The 11939-nt window shown below is 64.3% G+C and overlaps 1 protein-coding gene across 1 annotated transcript in view; it reads left to right on the top strand.

The window, feature by feature from the left end:
* Positions 1-857: 857 nt before the first annotated feature.
* Positions 858-11939, top strand: part of SBNO2 (strawberry notch homolog 2) — a 37003-nt gene continuing 25921 nt past the window's right edge. Inside the window, exons 1-2 of the mRNA XM_056112764.1 lie at positions 858-993; positions 8141-8308. Of these exons, the coding sequence (XP_055968739.1) occupies positions 8204-8308 (105 nt within the window). The 5' untranslated portion in view covers positions 858-993; positions 8141-8203. The remainder of the gene's footprint in view (positions 994-8140; positions 8309-11939) is intronic.

Below are 11939 nucleotides of genomic sequence, written 5' to 3'. Positions count from 1 at the left end.
CCAGCGGCCTCCCCGCCGCCCCCTCCCGCGCCGAGCTGGAACCCCCCCCCCTCCTCGGACCCGCGCCCCCGTCGCGGCCGCCCCGCGCCCGGCCTGGGGGTTCCGGGGTCCCGCGGGCGCGAAGGAACGCGGCGGCGGCGGCGGCGCGACCCGCCCTCCCCGGCGAAGCCCCCGGACCCCGCCCCCAGCCGCGACCCCCCGCCAGACCCCGCCCACTGCCGCGACCCCGCCCACAGCCGCGACCCCCGCTGCCGCCGCGCGCTTCGGCCCCGCCCCCAGTTCCCGACTTCGGGGACCCCCGACCGCCGTCGTCACTCCTGAATCCGCGGTGTGCGACTCCTCCACGACCCCTCACCTCTGCCGTGACCCCTGACCCCGTGAACTCCGGGTTCCCCCCCCCTTGCCCTAACTTATTTTTTCCTCCTTTGTGACTCCCGTGACACTTCCGGGACCCCCTTTTTTTTGACCCCTGCTTCTCCCTTTGCTTGTGAACCCCAGACCCCCGCCTTTCGCCACCCCTGACCCCTCCAGAATCCCCCAGCTGCAAATAGGACACAACCTCCTGTCGCTGCACCCAAGGGTCCCGGCAGCCCACCCCCACCCCGGACTCCCCGCACCCCGGGGCCCCCGGACTGGGCCGGCGCCCCAAGAGGCAGCAGCGGGGTGGAGCGTTGGCTGGTGGGAATCCCTGGGGTCCTGCAGTAATGTCCCCCCTTCCCAGCCCTCTGGACCCAAGAAGGGGACTGGGACGGTCCCCCGGTGGGTGGCGCCCCCCCCACCCCGCCCCCCACAAAGTCATCAACATTCCAGAAAGAGGAAAAGAAGGCCGGGAGGGACTGTGCATGGGGACACCCCCGTTTAGTGCTTCCCAGAATCCACGTTGGACCCGCCTGCCCGGGGCCTCCTTCCTGCCCCCAGGGGCCAGCCGCGGTCCTCTGCCGGCCTCCCTGGCCCAGGAGGGTGCCCCGAAAACCCACTGACCATGGGGGGGTGGTAAGTGTTCTCAGGGGGGCGTTTGAGGCGCAGCTGCAGTGACCGGAGGGCAGCTTTGCCACGGCGGGGACCTGCACTTGACCCTGCCTTTTCCCTTCTTTTCTGCCTCCTCCTGTGCGCTTTGGGGGGTGCCAGGGGTTTTAGGAGGCTGCTTGGAGCCGTGTGCTGGGACCCCTGTCCCCAAGTGCCGTCGCTACCCGGTACTGCGCGCTGACTCTGAAAGTGACCGGGACCGGGCAGGGCTGGACCCCACGGGAGCCGCCCACCAGCCACTTCCGGAGCGTCAGAGGTGTCGGCCCCCCTGGCCCCCCACGCACTGCGGTGGGGTCCTGTGAGAGGGTTGGGAAGTGGCTTCCTTCAGCCCTGAGAGCGCCGCCTGTCACCTTTGGGTGCGTTTGGGGAGGGTTCCCCATTCAGGGAGCCCCAAGGAGGGACACCAGCTGTCTCTGCCCCGGGGGGCCCAGGGCTCTTAAGGGGACAGCCAGGCGCTCTGCAGCTGATGATGAGTGTGGGGGGGGAGTGGTCCCACCAGGGGGTCACCCTGACTTGCTGTCAGCGCCTCTAGGCCAGCCCAGTGCTCCCTTCTCGCAAAGTCCCTGAACCCTGATGGGCCAGGGCCGGCCGGAAACGCTGACCCAGCACGGAATAAAGAGGCGACTGTGTCAGGCCAGCGCGGCCAGGGGCCACCTCCCTCCGGGAGGCCTCCATGTGGGGTGGGGGAGGTTGGGACCTGCCAGTACCCCTTTGGGGAGAGCGTGAACACAGGGCAAGTCCTGCGCCCGGTGCTGGAGCAGGGGGCGGACCGCCCGCGCCAGCAGCCCCGTCCCTCCGGAGACTGGGGGTGTGGGGGTGTCCGAGCAGGCATCAGTGAGGGGCTCATGCGTGTGCCCCCGTGAGCGTGCACCTGTGTGAACACACAGTGGCGTGCAGGTGGGCATGCACCAGGCGAGGGTCCTTGTGATGGGTTTGTGGGTGCTGTGCAGGGAGGTGCGGCCGGGGGGCCTAGAGACACTGGTTGTGTGTGTTTCGGGGGGCACCTAGGCCAAGGTGGGCTGCGTGTGATCCCCGGGGAGGTGGGCTGTGTGGAGGGCGGGGCGCCCGCTCCCAGCCCGGCCCTGCTCCACTTCCCTCTCCCCCTTCGAAGGGCCTGACCTTGCTGTCAGGGTGACCCCCTGGTGGGACCCCCCCAGACGCTTAGGGAGAAAGCCACACATGGGGGGAGGCCCCCCCCAGGGCAGCCCAGGACAAGAACCTGGAGAACCGGCCCCTGAGACTCAGGACACGCTTGGTGCCAGTGCCTGGGGGGTGGGGGTGGGGTGACTGCTGATGGGCCGGGGTTCCTTCGGGGCGATGGAACATTCTGGAATTAGCGGTGAGGGTTGTGCAAGTCCGAGAATGTACTGAAAGCCACGGAGGCGTGTGGGGTGAGTCGCGAGGGGTAGGTTGCGGGGTGTCACGTATGGGGAGTTGTGTTTGGGGTTACGTGGGTGAGTCGTGAGGGGGGAGTCGTGGCAGGTGAGCGGTGGGGTGTCATGTGTGGTGAGTTGTGTGCAGTGAGTTGTGTGGGGTGTCGTGGGGTGTCACGTGGGGTGAGTTGCGTGTGGGTTGCTGGTTTTAGCCCCAGAAACCCAGAGGAAGGGCTTAATTAGAGGTGGGGTCTTGCCTCGCTTCCCGCTTCCATGACAGCCCAGGGGTCCATCTAGCCCTGTCCCTCCCCCCAGGTTGTGGGGACTAGCCCCCAGCTCTGGACTTGGCAGGGCACTGGGGGGGGACTTCTTAGGGGGGGCTCCTTCCTGGAGCCCAGAACCTGTGGGAGGGCCGGGGAGGGGGTGTCATCACTCTGAGGCCAGGGCACCGGGGAGAGGGAGTAGACCCCCAAATCGTGCAGGTGCTGGGGCACCCTCCCTGGGTGTCGTTTGTGGCCCTGGGCTGGCTCCCCCCACGGCACCCCTGTACCCCTGGGCTGGGCACGGGGCAACCGGCTGAGAGCAAAATGAAAGTGAAAGAAAAGAAGGAGCCGCGCCTTCCTGCCACTGCCTGTCCCTCCGGGGGCAAAGGGCACAGGAAGCCTGGCAGGGGTGGGCCCCCCGGGGCCTGGAGTCCAGGGTCTGGGGTGCACGTACTACTGCTTCATGTCACTGACTCACCGCGGGGGTGACGGAGAAAGGCCCTTCCTGGTGCCCGGCCTCAGCGGCTCTGCAGAGAGGTAAACTGAGGACTGCCCAAGGCTTGCCGACTCCTTCCCCCGCTTCCCCTTCCCCTGCAGCAGGGAGGGGGGCGTGGGGTGCTGGGGTGCTCCTACCCCCCCCATGCTCCTCAGCCCGACCTGGCCTTAGCCACGCTCCCTGGGGGCAGGGCAGCGGCTGGGGCTGTGATTTGGGGGAAGGTTGGCACCAGATGCTGTGATGATGCGGAGTGTGGGTGGGGCAGGGCTCCCGGGGTTGGGGGGGCCCAGACTCAGGTGCTGTGGGGGGCCGGGTGGAGGCGCCCGCCTCAGCGGTGGGTGACTTGAAGAGCAGAGGGGCCGCCCCCTGGGCCCCCAAGACCCGACACCCGCCTCTCAGGAAAAACCAGCCAGTCTGGCTGTCCGGGGCGCATTCCTCATTCCTGAGGGGCGGGGACCTGCCTGAGCCCCCAGAGGCCCCTCACCATCCCCCCAGAGGCTTCTGGGGCTCCGCGGGGTCCAGGAGGGGGCTAAGGCACCCCCCATTTAGGTGAACCTGGGTTCCCCCATCCTCCCGAGCACCCCTTACTGGAGGTTGGGGGCCCCCCGCAGAGGTGTGTAGTGGGGGGTGACCGGGCCTGGAACCCTGTCCCTGTTGGTGGGGTCTTAGGGTTCCTTTTAAGGCCACTCGGGGGCGGGTCTCCCGCAGCCCAAGGCTGAGTGGGACCCTGGTAACGAAAGTACTTGCTGGGGGCCCTGGCCGTGGGCAGTGCCACCCCCGGGATGGCAGCGACTGGGGGAGGGTCCCTCCCAGAGGACAGGAATGGGTGGGGGGGGGCAGCCGTGGGGTCCACACAGGAGAGGAAGAGCCAGGGACCAGGGGAGACCACCAGCTCAAGGTGGCCTTTGAGAGAGACCCCCGGGGCCATGTGGGGAGCCGAGGAAGCAAGGGTCAGAGGTCACCAGCAGTGGGCAGGGGTGGCGGTGGCCCCCACTTCCCTGCACTTGGCCAGCCGCGCGTGGACATCCCAGGTCCCCGGCTGGGAATCGGGGCTCCCTTGACCAGCTCCCCGTCCCCCTGTGGACCTCCGAGCTTGCTCACTGTGAAGTCCTTTGCACCCCAAGATCTGTGTCTCCCGGGGACCACGTCCGCTCACCCCCCACGCGGTCCTCTGGCTCTCTGGAGCCCCTGTCACTGCGACTCTGTGGCCGCTTCCCCCGCCAGGCCGGCCACTCCAGATGGGGTTCAGCGTGTGACCCCTGGGTGCTCCCAGGGTGTCTGGCCCTGAGGACACAAGAGATGGAAGTGGGGGGGGGGCGGGGGAGGGAGCGCACCTGCGGATTCCAGCATCTGTTTGCTTGTCTTCTTGGTTTTTCGCTTTTTGGGCCACACCTGGCAGTGCTCAGGGCTGACTCTGCACTCAAGGGTCATCCCGGTCGCTCTCAGGACCCCACAGGATGCAGGGATTGAAGCCGGGTCGACCCTGTGCCAGGCCAGCATCCTCCCCGCTGTGCTGTCGCTTGACCCCGGCCGTGTCGGCTGGTGGACCTGGGTGCTGTCCCTTGTCCATGTGGGCGCCCCCCCCTGGCCCCCACCCCAATCTGGGATCTGCCTGCAGGGCCGTTTGGCAGCCTCGGGTCACGGGATTCGGGGGGTCCTGCCATCCATCTTCCCCTCATGTCCGACTCTGGGGCTCCGGGTTCGGGAGACTGCAGGGGAGGGACCTTCTTTTTTTTTTTTTTTCTTTTTTGGGGTTCCTCCTGGCTCTGCACTCAGGAATTACCCCTGGCAGTGCTCGAGGGACTATATAGGATGCTGGGAATCGAACCCAGGTTAGCCGTGTGCAAGGCAAACGCCCTCCCTGCTGCTATCACTCCAGTTCCAGGGAGGGACCTTCCAGGGGCCCCATCACCCCACTTCTGCCTCCACCTGTCTGTGCGTTCAGCCAGGTTGTGACCAGGCAAGCCCCTGGGAGTCCTGGGGCTCTCCTGGAGTCCCCAGGAGGTGGACCCCCAGCATGCCATTGCTGGGGCACGGGGGTCCTCAGAGGAGGTCGCTGCAGGTCTGGGGAGTCAGAACCCTCCCGGGAAATGACTTGACCATCTCGAAGGGGGGTGCAGGGTGCGGGGTGGGGCCGCAGTCCTGAAGGTCCCTCTCACTGCCACGAAGGGGCTTCCGCGCGTGGTGATTTGGGGTGAGTCGGGGTGGTGACCCCCAAGGCAGGACACTGCCCGCCTGTCCCCTCCCGTCCTGCCCACAGGAGTGGGGGGAGCTGAATTTGTGGTGTGGGGGGCCGAGTGTCCGGGGTGTGGCCTGAATGTCTGGCAGTATCAGGGCGGCCTGTGGCCTGGGTCGGGGTCAGGGCCGCCAGTCCTGGAGGCGCCAACCCGCCACTGAGGTCCAGCCCCACTGAGGTCCAGCCGGGGAGCAGAGAGGTGGGGAGGCAGGGGAGGGGGGAACTTTCCCGGGACAGGCGAGTGTGAGCGGCGCAGGGTCTAGCATCCCAGCCCCCACCCCCTGCCGAGTCTTCCTCTTTATGGTGATCATTTGAGAACTTGACATGAGAAGGAAATCCCCAGTGACGCTGTGTGTGTGTGTGTGTGTGTGTGTGTGTGTGTGCCTCCAGGTGTATGTGTCATGCCACTATATGTGCGTCTGTGAATGCGTCTGTGTGTGTGTTCATTTACGTATCCACGTGTGTGTGCTGTGTGTCTGTGCTGTCTGTCTGCTTTGTGTGCGCGACTATCTGTCATGTGTATGTGGACGTGTGTCTGTGTTCATGTGTGTTTGTGTATGTCTGTGTCACACGCATGTGTGTGTCTGCCTGGTGCGCACGTGTGTGTCGTGTGCAGGAGGGTCTGTTGGGTATGTATCTGCCATATGTGTGTGCACATGCGTCTGTGTGTGCGTGTGTATCTGTTGTATGTGTTTGTGCTGTGAGCGTGCATCTGTATTGCGTGTCTGTGTGCCCCCCCCACTGTCACCAGGCTCCCTTCTTGGGGTTCAGTGCTGCCAGGCACTGAACACCCCCAGTCCTGCTGGGCAAGGTTTGCTGCACAACCCCCCTCCCCATGCCACCCCCACCCCGCCTCATCCTGGGCACCACAGGGTCTCCGGAGCACTGTCCAGAGCACCCCTAAGCTTGGAGTTGGGTCAAAAGTCGAGAAACTAGGCTGTGAGACAGTGCAGGGGGGAGGGCCCTGGCCTTGCACACAGCTGACCCGGGTTCGATCCCCGGCACTCTATACGGTCCCCCTACATCCCATCAGGCGTGAGTCCTGAGCACAGAGCCAGGAGTCAGCCCTGAGCACTGCTGGGTGTGGCCCCCGAAACAGGAAATAAAAAGGGGGACCAGAGCGATTGATTGTACGTCAGGGGGGGCACTTGGCCTTGCATGCGGCTGACCTGGGTTCGATTCCCGGCACCCCTAGCCACTTGGATCCCCTGAGCACGAAGCCAGGAGTCAGCCCTGAGCACTACTGGGGGTGCAGGGGCTCAGTGGCCGTGTCCGGGGAAGAGAGGAGGCCACACGGAGGGGAGCACCTGGGGGGGAGCATCTGGGTGGAGGGGCACTCCTGTCTGAGGTGGGGTCTGTTCGGACCCTTTCCAGCTCTGGGCTCTGCATGCTGGGAGTCGGGGGGTCTGGCTCTCCCCCAAGTGTCCTGGACCCCAGGTGACCCCCATGGGGTGGGGGTGGGGTGTTCAGAGCCGCCTGCCCCTCCCCGGCCCAGGGGTGCTGGTCCTGGGCATCTTACCCCGCAGTGGGCGCCCCTGAGGGTTCTGGGCTTGTGGCTGTTTCACTGCACGGGGAGCCGTCCAGTCCCGGGACCCTCCCTTCCCCCCACACCCCCGGGGCCAGAAGCACCTTCTGACGTTCCCCAGGTCCTGCTGGGTGTGGAAGCAGAGATGTGGGTCCAGGTCATCATCACCCCCAACCCGCACCCCTCAGGGGGCGCACTCAGGGGGTGCGGGGTGGGGTGGGGTGCTCAGGCTGGCTGAGGGGGCACGGCCGGGGGCGGGGTGGCCTCACACCCCAGCAGGGACCCAGCGGCTGAGAGGGGTAGGGTGGGGGAGGGGCAGCAGCCCCCGAGGGTGCCCCAGTGCTGGTCCCCAGGCCCACAGATGGGGACCCCCTCGAGCAGCAGTGGCAGTGGGAGGCTCTACATGAACAAACTTTGGGGGGGCGCAACCCGTCAGCCCTCCCCGCCCCGGACCTGACACCCCCCGCCCCATCCTGGACCCTAGACGTTGAGAGGCCATAGGATTGCGTGAGGACCCTCCATGAAGCTCTGAGTCCCTGAGCGCCCGGGGTGGGAGGCCACTCTGAGGGGCCTGGGGGATGGTGGGAGGGGCCCTTGGGGGGTCCTAGAGGGAGTGGGGCTCCATGGGGGTCCGGTGCACTGCGCCTGCTGGCCCGGCTCCAGCCCAGTGGCGGCCACACCTGCTCCCGCTGGCCGGGTGCGGTAGGATTGCACAAGAAGAACTTACCGGAAGTCAGGCGTTCTCCAGGCTGGACCGGGAGGGGCTGCACCCCCCTTCCTGCCTCTCCGTTCCGGGGCGCCACCCCAGGGCCGGGAGAGGCAGCCTGTGCCCTGCGGGTGGGCCCCCAGCAGGCCCACCACCCTCCAAGGGGGGGTCCCTTGCAGCTTCTGGGGGCCCCACCCACCCAGCCCCTGCCCAGCTCAGCACTGCTGCTCCTGGGGGCTCCCGGGCCCCGCCCCCACCCAGTGGCCCTGAGTGTGGCTGGACAGTGGCCTTGTGTGCAGGGCTGGGGGTGCTCGGGGGGGCCTGCAGTGACCCCTGGTGCCCGGAGACCTGATGAGGCAGCTTGGGCCCAGTGCAACGCAGAGCGAAGCTAGAGACCACCAGGGCACCCCATCTGGCCTGGGGGAGGGGGGCGACCGGTCCCTGGGGGGGGGCTCCCATCCCCATGGGTGCTCCCAGCCGCCCCCTCACGCAGCCCCCCCGCGGTGTTTCCCCAGGTCGTCATGATGCCGCCGCCGCGGAGCAAAAAACCCAGATAGAGGCCGGGCGCGGAGGCGCCGATGCTGCCAGGGGCCGCCATGGATGGGGACTTCCCTCCGCCCGAGCCCCCGCCGGCGGGCAGTGTCCTGTATGGCACCCCCCCACTCTGCGGGGCCAGTGTGCAGGTGAGCACCGGCCGCGGGCAGCCGCGCCAGCTGGGATCAGGGGCTGTCTGGGGCACACAGCCAGCATGGGGGTCTGTGTCTCGGGGAGGCACAATTGGGATCCTGGGGGGAGGGGTGTTTGCCCTCCTGACCTGGCAGGTCCCACGGCCCCCACTATTTGGGGGGGAAGGGGAGGTCACACCTCGGGTGGTCTCAGGGCTGACTCCTGGCTCTGCACTTGGGGATCATTCATGGTATGAACTGGGGCACCACATGGGTTACAGGGATCGAACCCGGGTCACTGCATGCAAGGAAGACACTCTCCCCGGTGTGCTATCACTCTGGCGGGTCCCGGATTTTAGGTTTTGTTTTGTTTTGTTTTTGGGTCATACCTGGTGTTGCACAGGGTTCACTCCTGGCTCTGCACTCAGGAATCACCCCTGGTGGTGCTCGGGGGACCATCGGGGATGCTGGGTTCGACCATATCAAACCTGGGTTGGCCACGTGCCATGGCAAATGCCCTACCCACTGTGCTGTCGCTCCAACCCCTGGGCCCAGTTTTTATATTCTTTCATTTTGGCAGAGTCTGGGATGGAGCCCAGGGTCCCGCACTTGGACTCCCCCGCCCCTGCCTTGGGGGAGGGACCCTGCTGGGGTTCCCACACTCCAGTCCCTCCCACCCAGCCATCAGGCTCACTTGGCAATGGTCGCAGAGACACAGGGACCCACCGTGGCGCTGCCCTACATGGGGTCTGCTTGGCCGCTCGGCCGCTTCCCCTTCTGGCCCAGGTTTCCTGGTAAAGCACCAGAGGCCCCCCTCCCCCTCTCACTGCCAGCAGGACCCCCAGCCCAGGGCTGCCACTTGGCGTGCCCTGGACACTCTGGGTGCTGGACACTCTGCGGGTTTGGACAAGGGCCCAGTGATCTCTATCCTTCCTGACAGCGTAACCCAGGGTGGTGACTCAGCCCCCCACCGGCCTCCTGAGCCTGGACCCGGCACCCCGTTCTCCTGTTGTCGGCATGGCCTGGGGGTCCCCTTCCGAGCAAGCAGCAAAGGTCCCTTTTTCATCAGTGCACTTTTTTTCTGGATGCTGGGTGCCACCCATGTTCTGAGGGTGACTCTACACCTCACCGCCCTCCCCAAGCCTCGATCTTTGAGATGAAGTCCCAGAAGCAGCAGAAAGGGGACCAGGGGGCAGCTAACAGGGGCTGAGTGCACTCTGCGTGCTGACCCTGGACCCCCAAGACTGCCGAGTAACTCCTTCAAACAAAGACAGAAGAAACAAAATGACCATCTGGGGACTGGAGTGATAGTACAGCAGGAAGGGCATATGCCTTGGATGTGGCTGACCTGGGTTCGATCCCTGACATCCCAGAGGGTCCCCTGAGCATCATTGGGTGTGATCCAAAAAGCTAAACAAAACAAAACAAAAACCCAAACAACAACAAACAAAACATAATAACCATCTGTGGGGGGAGTCAGTCCTCCTGAGATCAGGAAATAACTGGAGGCCCCATCAGAAAAGGAAAGAACATTCTAGAACCTGGGCATCGAGATGGCTGAAGGGCTGAGTGCAGGCTTTGCAGGTGGGAGCCCTGGTTCCTATCCCTGGCACCACATGGTCCTTGAAGCACTACCAGGAACAGCCCCCAAGTATCAGCTGAGAGCAGCTGCCTCTGAGCCCTACCTGGTGTGACCCAAACATACACACGCACACACACACGCACACTCACACACACATACGCTCACACATGCACTCACACAGTCACATACACTCATACTCACACCTACTCACAAGCACACACATGCACACTCCCAACAGTGACAGTCATATACACACATGCACACACACTCAGGCACATACTTGCACGTATACTCATAGTCACACATACTTACAGTCACACACATACACTCACATACACACGCACACACTCACACATGCACTCACACAGTCACATACACTCATACACACTCACAAGCATTTACTCACACATGCACACTCAGACACAACACAGTGACTCAGTCACATACACACTTGCACACACACTCAGTCACACCCTTGCACATATACTCATAGTCACACACCTACACTCACTTGCACATACACTCACACATAATCACACACTCACAGTCGCACACACTCTCTACACACACAGTCACGCTCAACACACAGTCACATACACTGACACACGCATGAAGCAACAGACAGGGAAGCAACCCTGGGCCTTCCAGGAGGACCTGAGGGGACACCTGGGCTTGGGGGCCCCACGTCCCCTCAGCCGGTTGGAAAGGGATATTGGGAGCATCTGAGCCCCAGAAATGCAACCCTGCCCAGTGTACCCCCGCAGGGCCCAAACATGGCAGAATGGGGACTGGGAGGCTACTGAGAGCCTCCTGGGGGCCACGGTTGCACCTTACCGGGCTCCCACCTGTGACACAGCTTCCTCCGTGTCCCCGCGTTCCTGTGCTGTCCGCGTGGCCGCACGTGTACCCCGTCTGCCCTGCACCCCGCCTCTCCTCCCCGGGAGCCCTTCTCCGCTCCTGTAATTGGTTTAATTATTTCCCTATTGTTGGGCCGTTGGGACTTTGCCAATGCTGCTGCTATAAATAGCCCTGCCGTGTTTCCTGTGCCTCAAGGATTGGTCCCAGGGGGTTCTTCCAAAATAGCACTCGGTAGACCTGGGTGATCATCCTGCAGGCAAGGTGCCCCTCAGGGGAACCCAGGTCGATGCCTGGCACCTGGGTGGGCTGGGGGGGAGACTGAAGGGGTGGGAGGCACAGGGGGGACCTAGAGCCCTGTGCAGGGGAGGGAAGCTGCTCTGGGGAGTGATGACCGAGGTGCGGCACCCTGAGGGGACACACCCCCAGTGCGGGCAGAGGGGAGGCGGGGGGCACACACACCCAGCCCCCCTCCTGTCTCCTGGGGTTGCTTGGGTCTCAGCACATGAAGATGTAGGGGGGTGCACAGGTCCCCAGGGATAGCTTGGGGCATGGGCTTTGCACATAGGACCCCTGAATTTGATCCCCCGGCACCTGATTCCCTGAGAATCACTGGGAGTAGCCCATGAGCACCTCCAGATGTGACCTACCCCCACAGAAAAGGGGGGGCGGGTCCGTAGAGATTACACAGCAGGTAGGGTGCTCACCTTGCACACGGCTGCCTTGGGTTGGGTCCCCAGAACCCCATATGATTCCCCAAGTGGCCACCAGGAGTGATCCCTGAGCATAGAGCCAGGAGTAAGTCCTGAGTATTGCGGAGTGTGGACCCCAGACAAACAAACAGACCTGCAGATGTGCAGGGAACAGGAAGTTTCACATAAACACAAGTGATTTCTTAGCACACGTTCCACGGGTGCCCTTACAATGAAGAATATTTGCAGTCTCTCAGACGCCAGTGTCGAGAGCTGTCCCGAGTTTTATCAGACCACCCTATCGCTTTCCTGTGATGCAAAGGCAGAGCATCGTCCAAGGTCGACTCACCTGAGGTTGGGGGGGGCCCTTCCTGCCACAGCCCTAGAAGTCCAGCCTTTTCCCCGCCCCCAAAATCCCAAGGAAGACTCGGATTGGCTGGCCAGAGTCAGCTGCCCTCCTCGGTGGCAATTGAGTGCCTCCCCTTTTGACTACCAGTGGGAACTCTCAAGCAAGGCTCCG

Source organism: Sorex fumeus, unplaced genomic scaffold (genome assembly GCF_029834395.1).
Source record: "Sorex fumeus unplaced genomic scaffold, SorFum_2.1 ptg000019l, whole genome shotgun sequence".
NCBI classification, from domain to species: Eukaryota; Metazoa; Chordata; class Mammalia; order Eulipotyphla; family Soricidae; genus Sorex; species Sorex fumeus.
The sequence above is the reverse complement of the archived record's forward strand: the minus strand, read 5'-3'. Positions and strand labels throughout refer to the sequence as shown.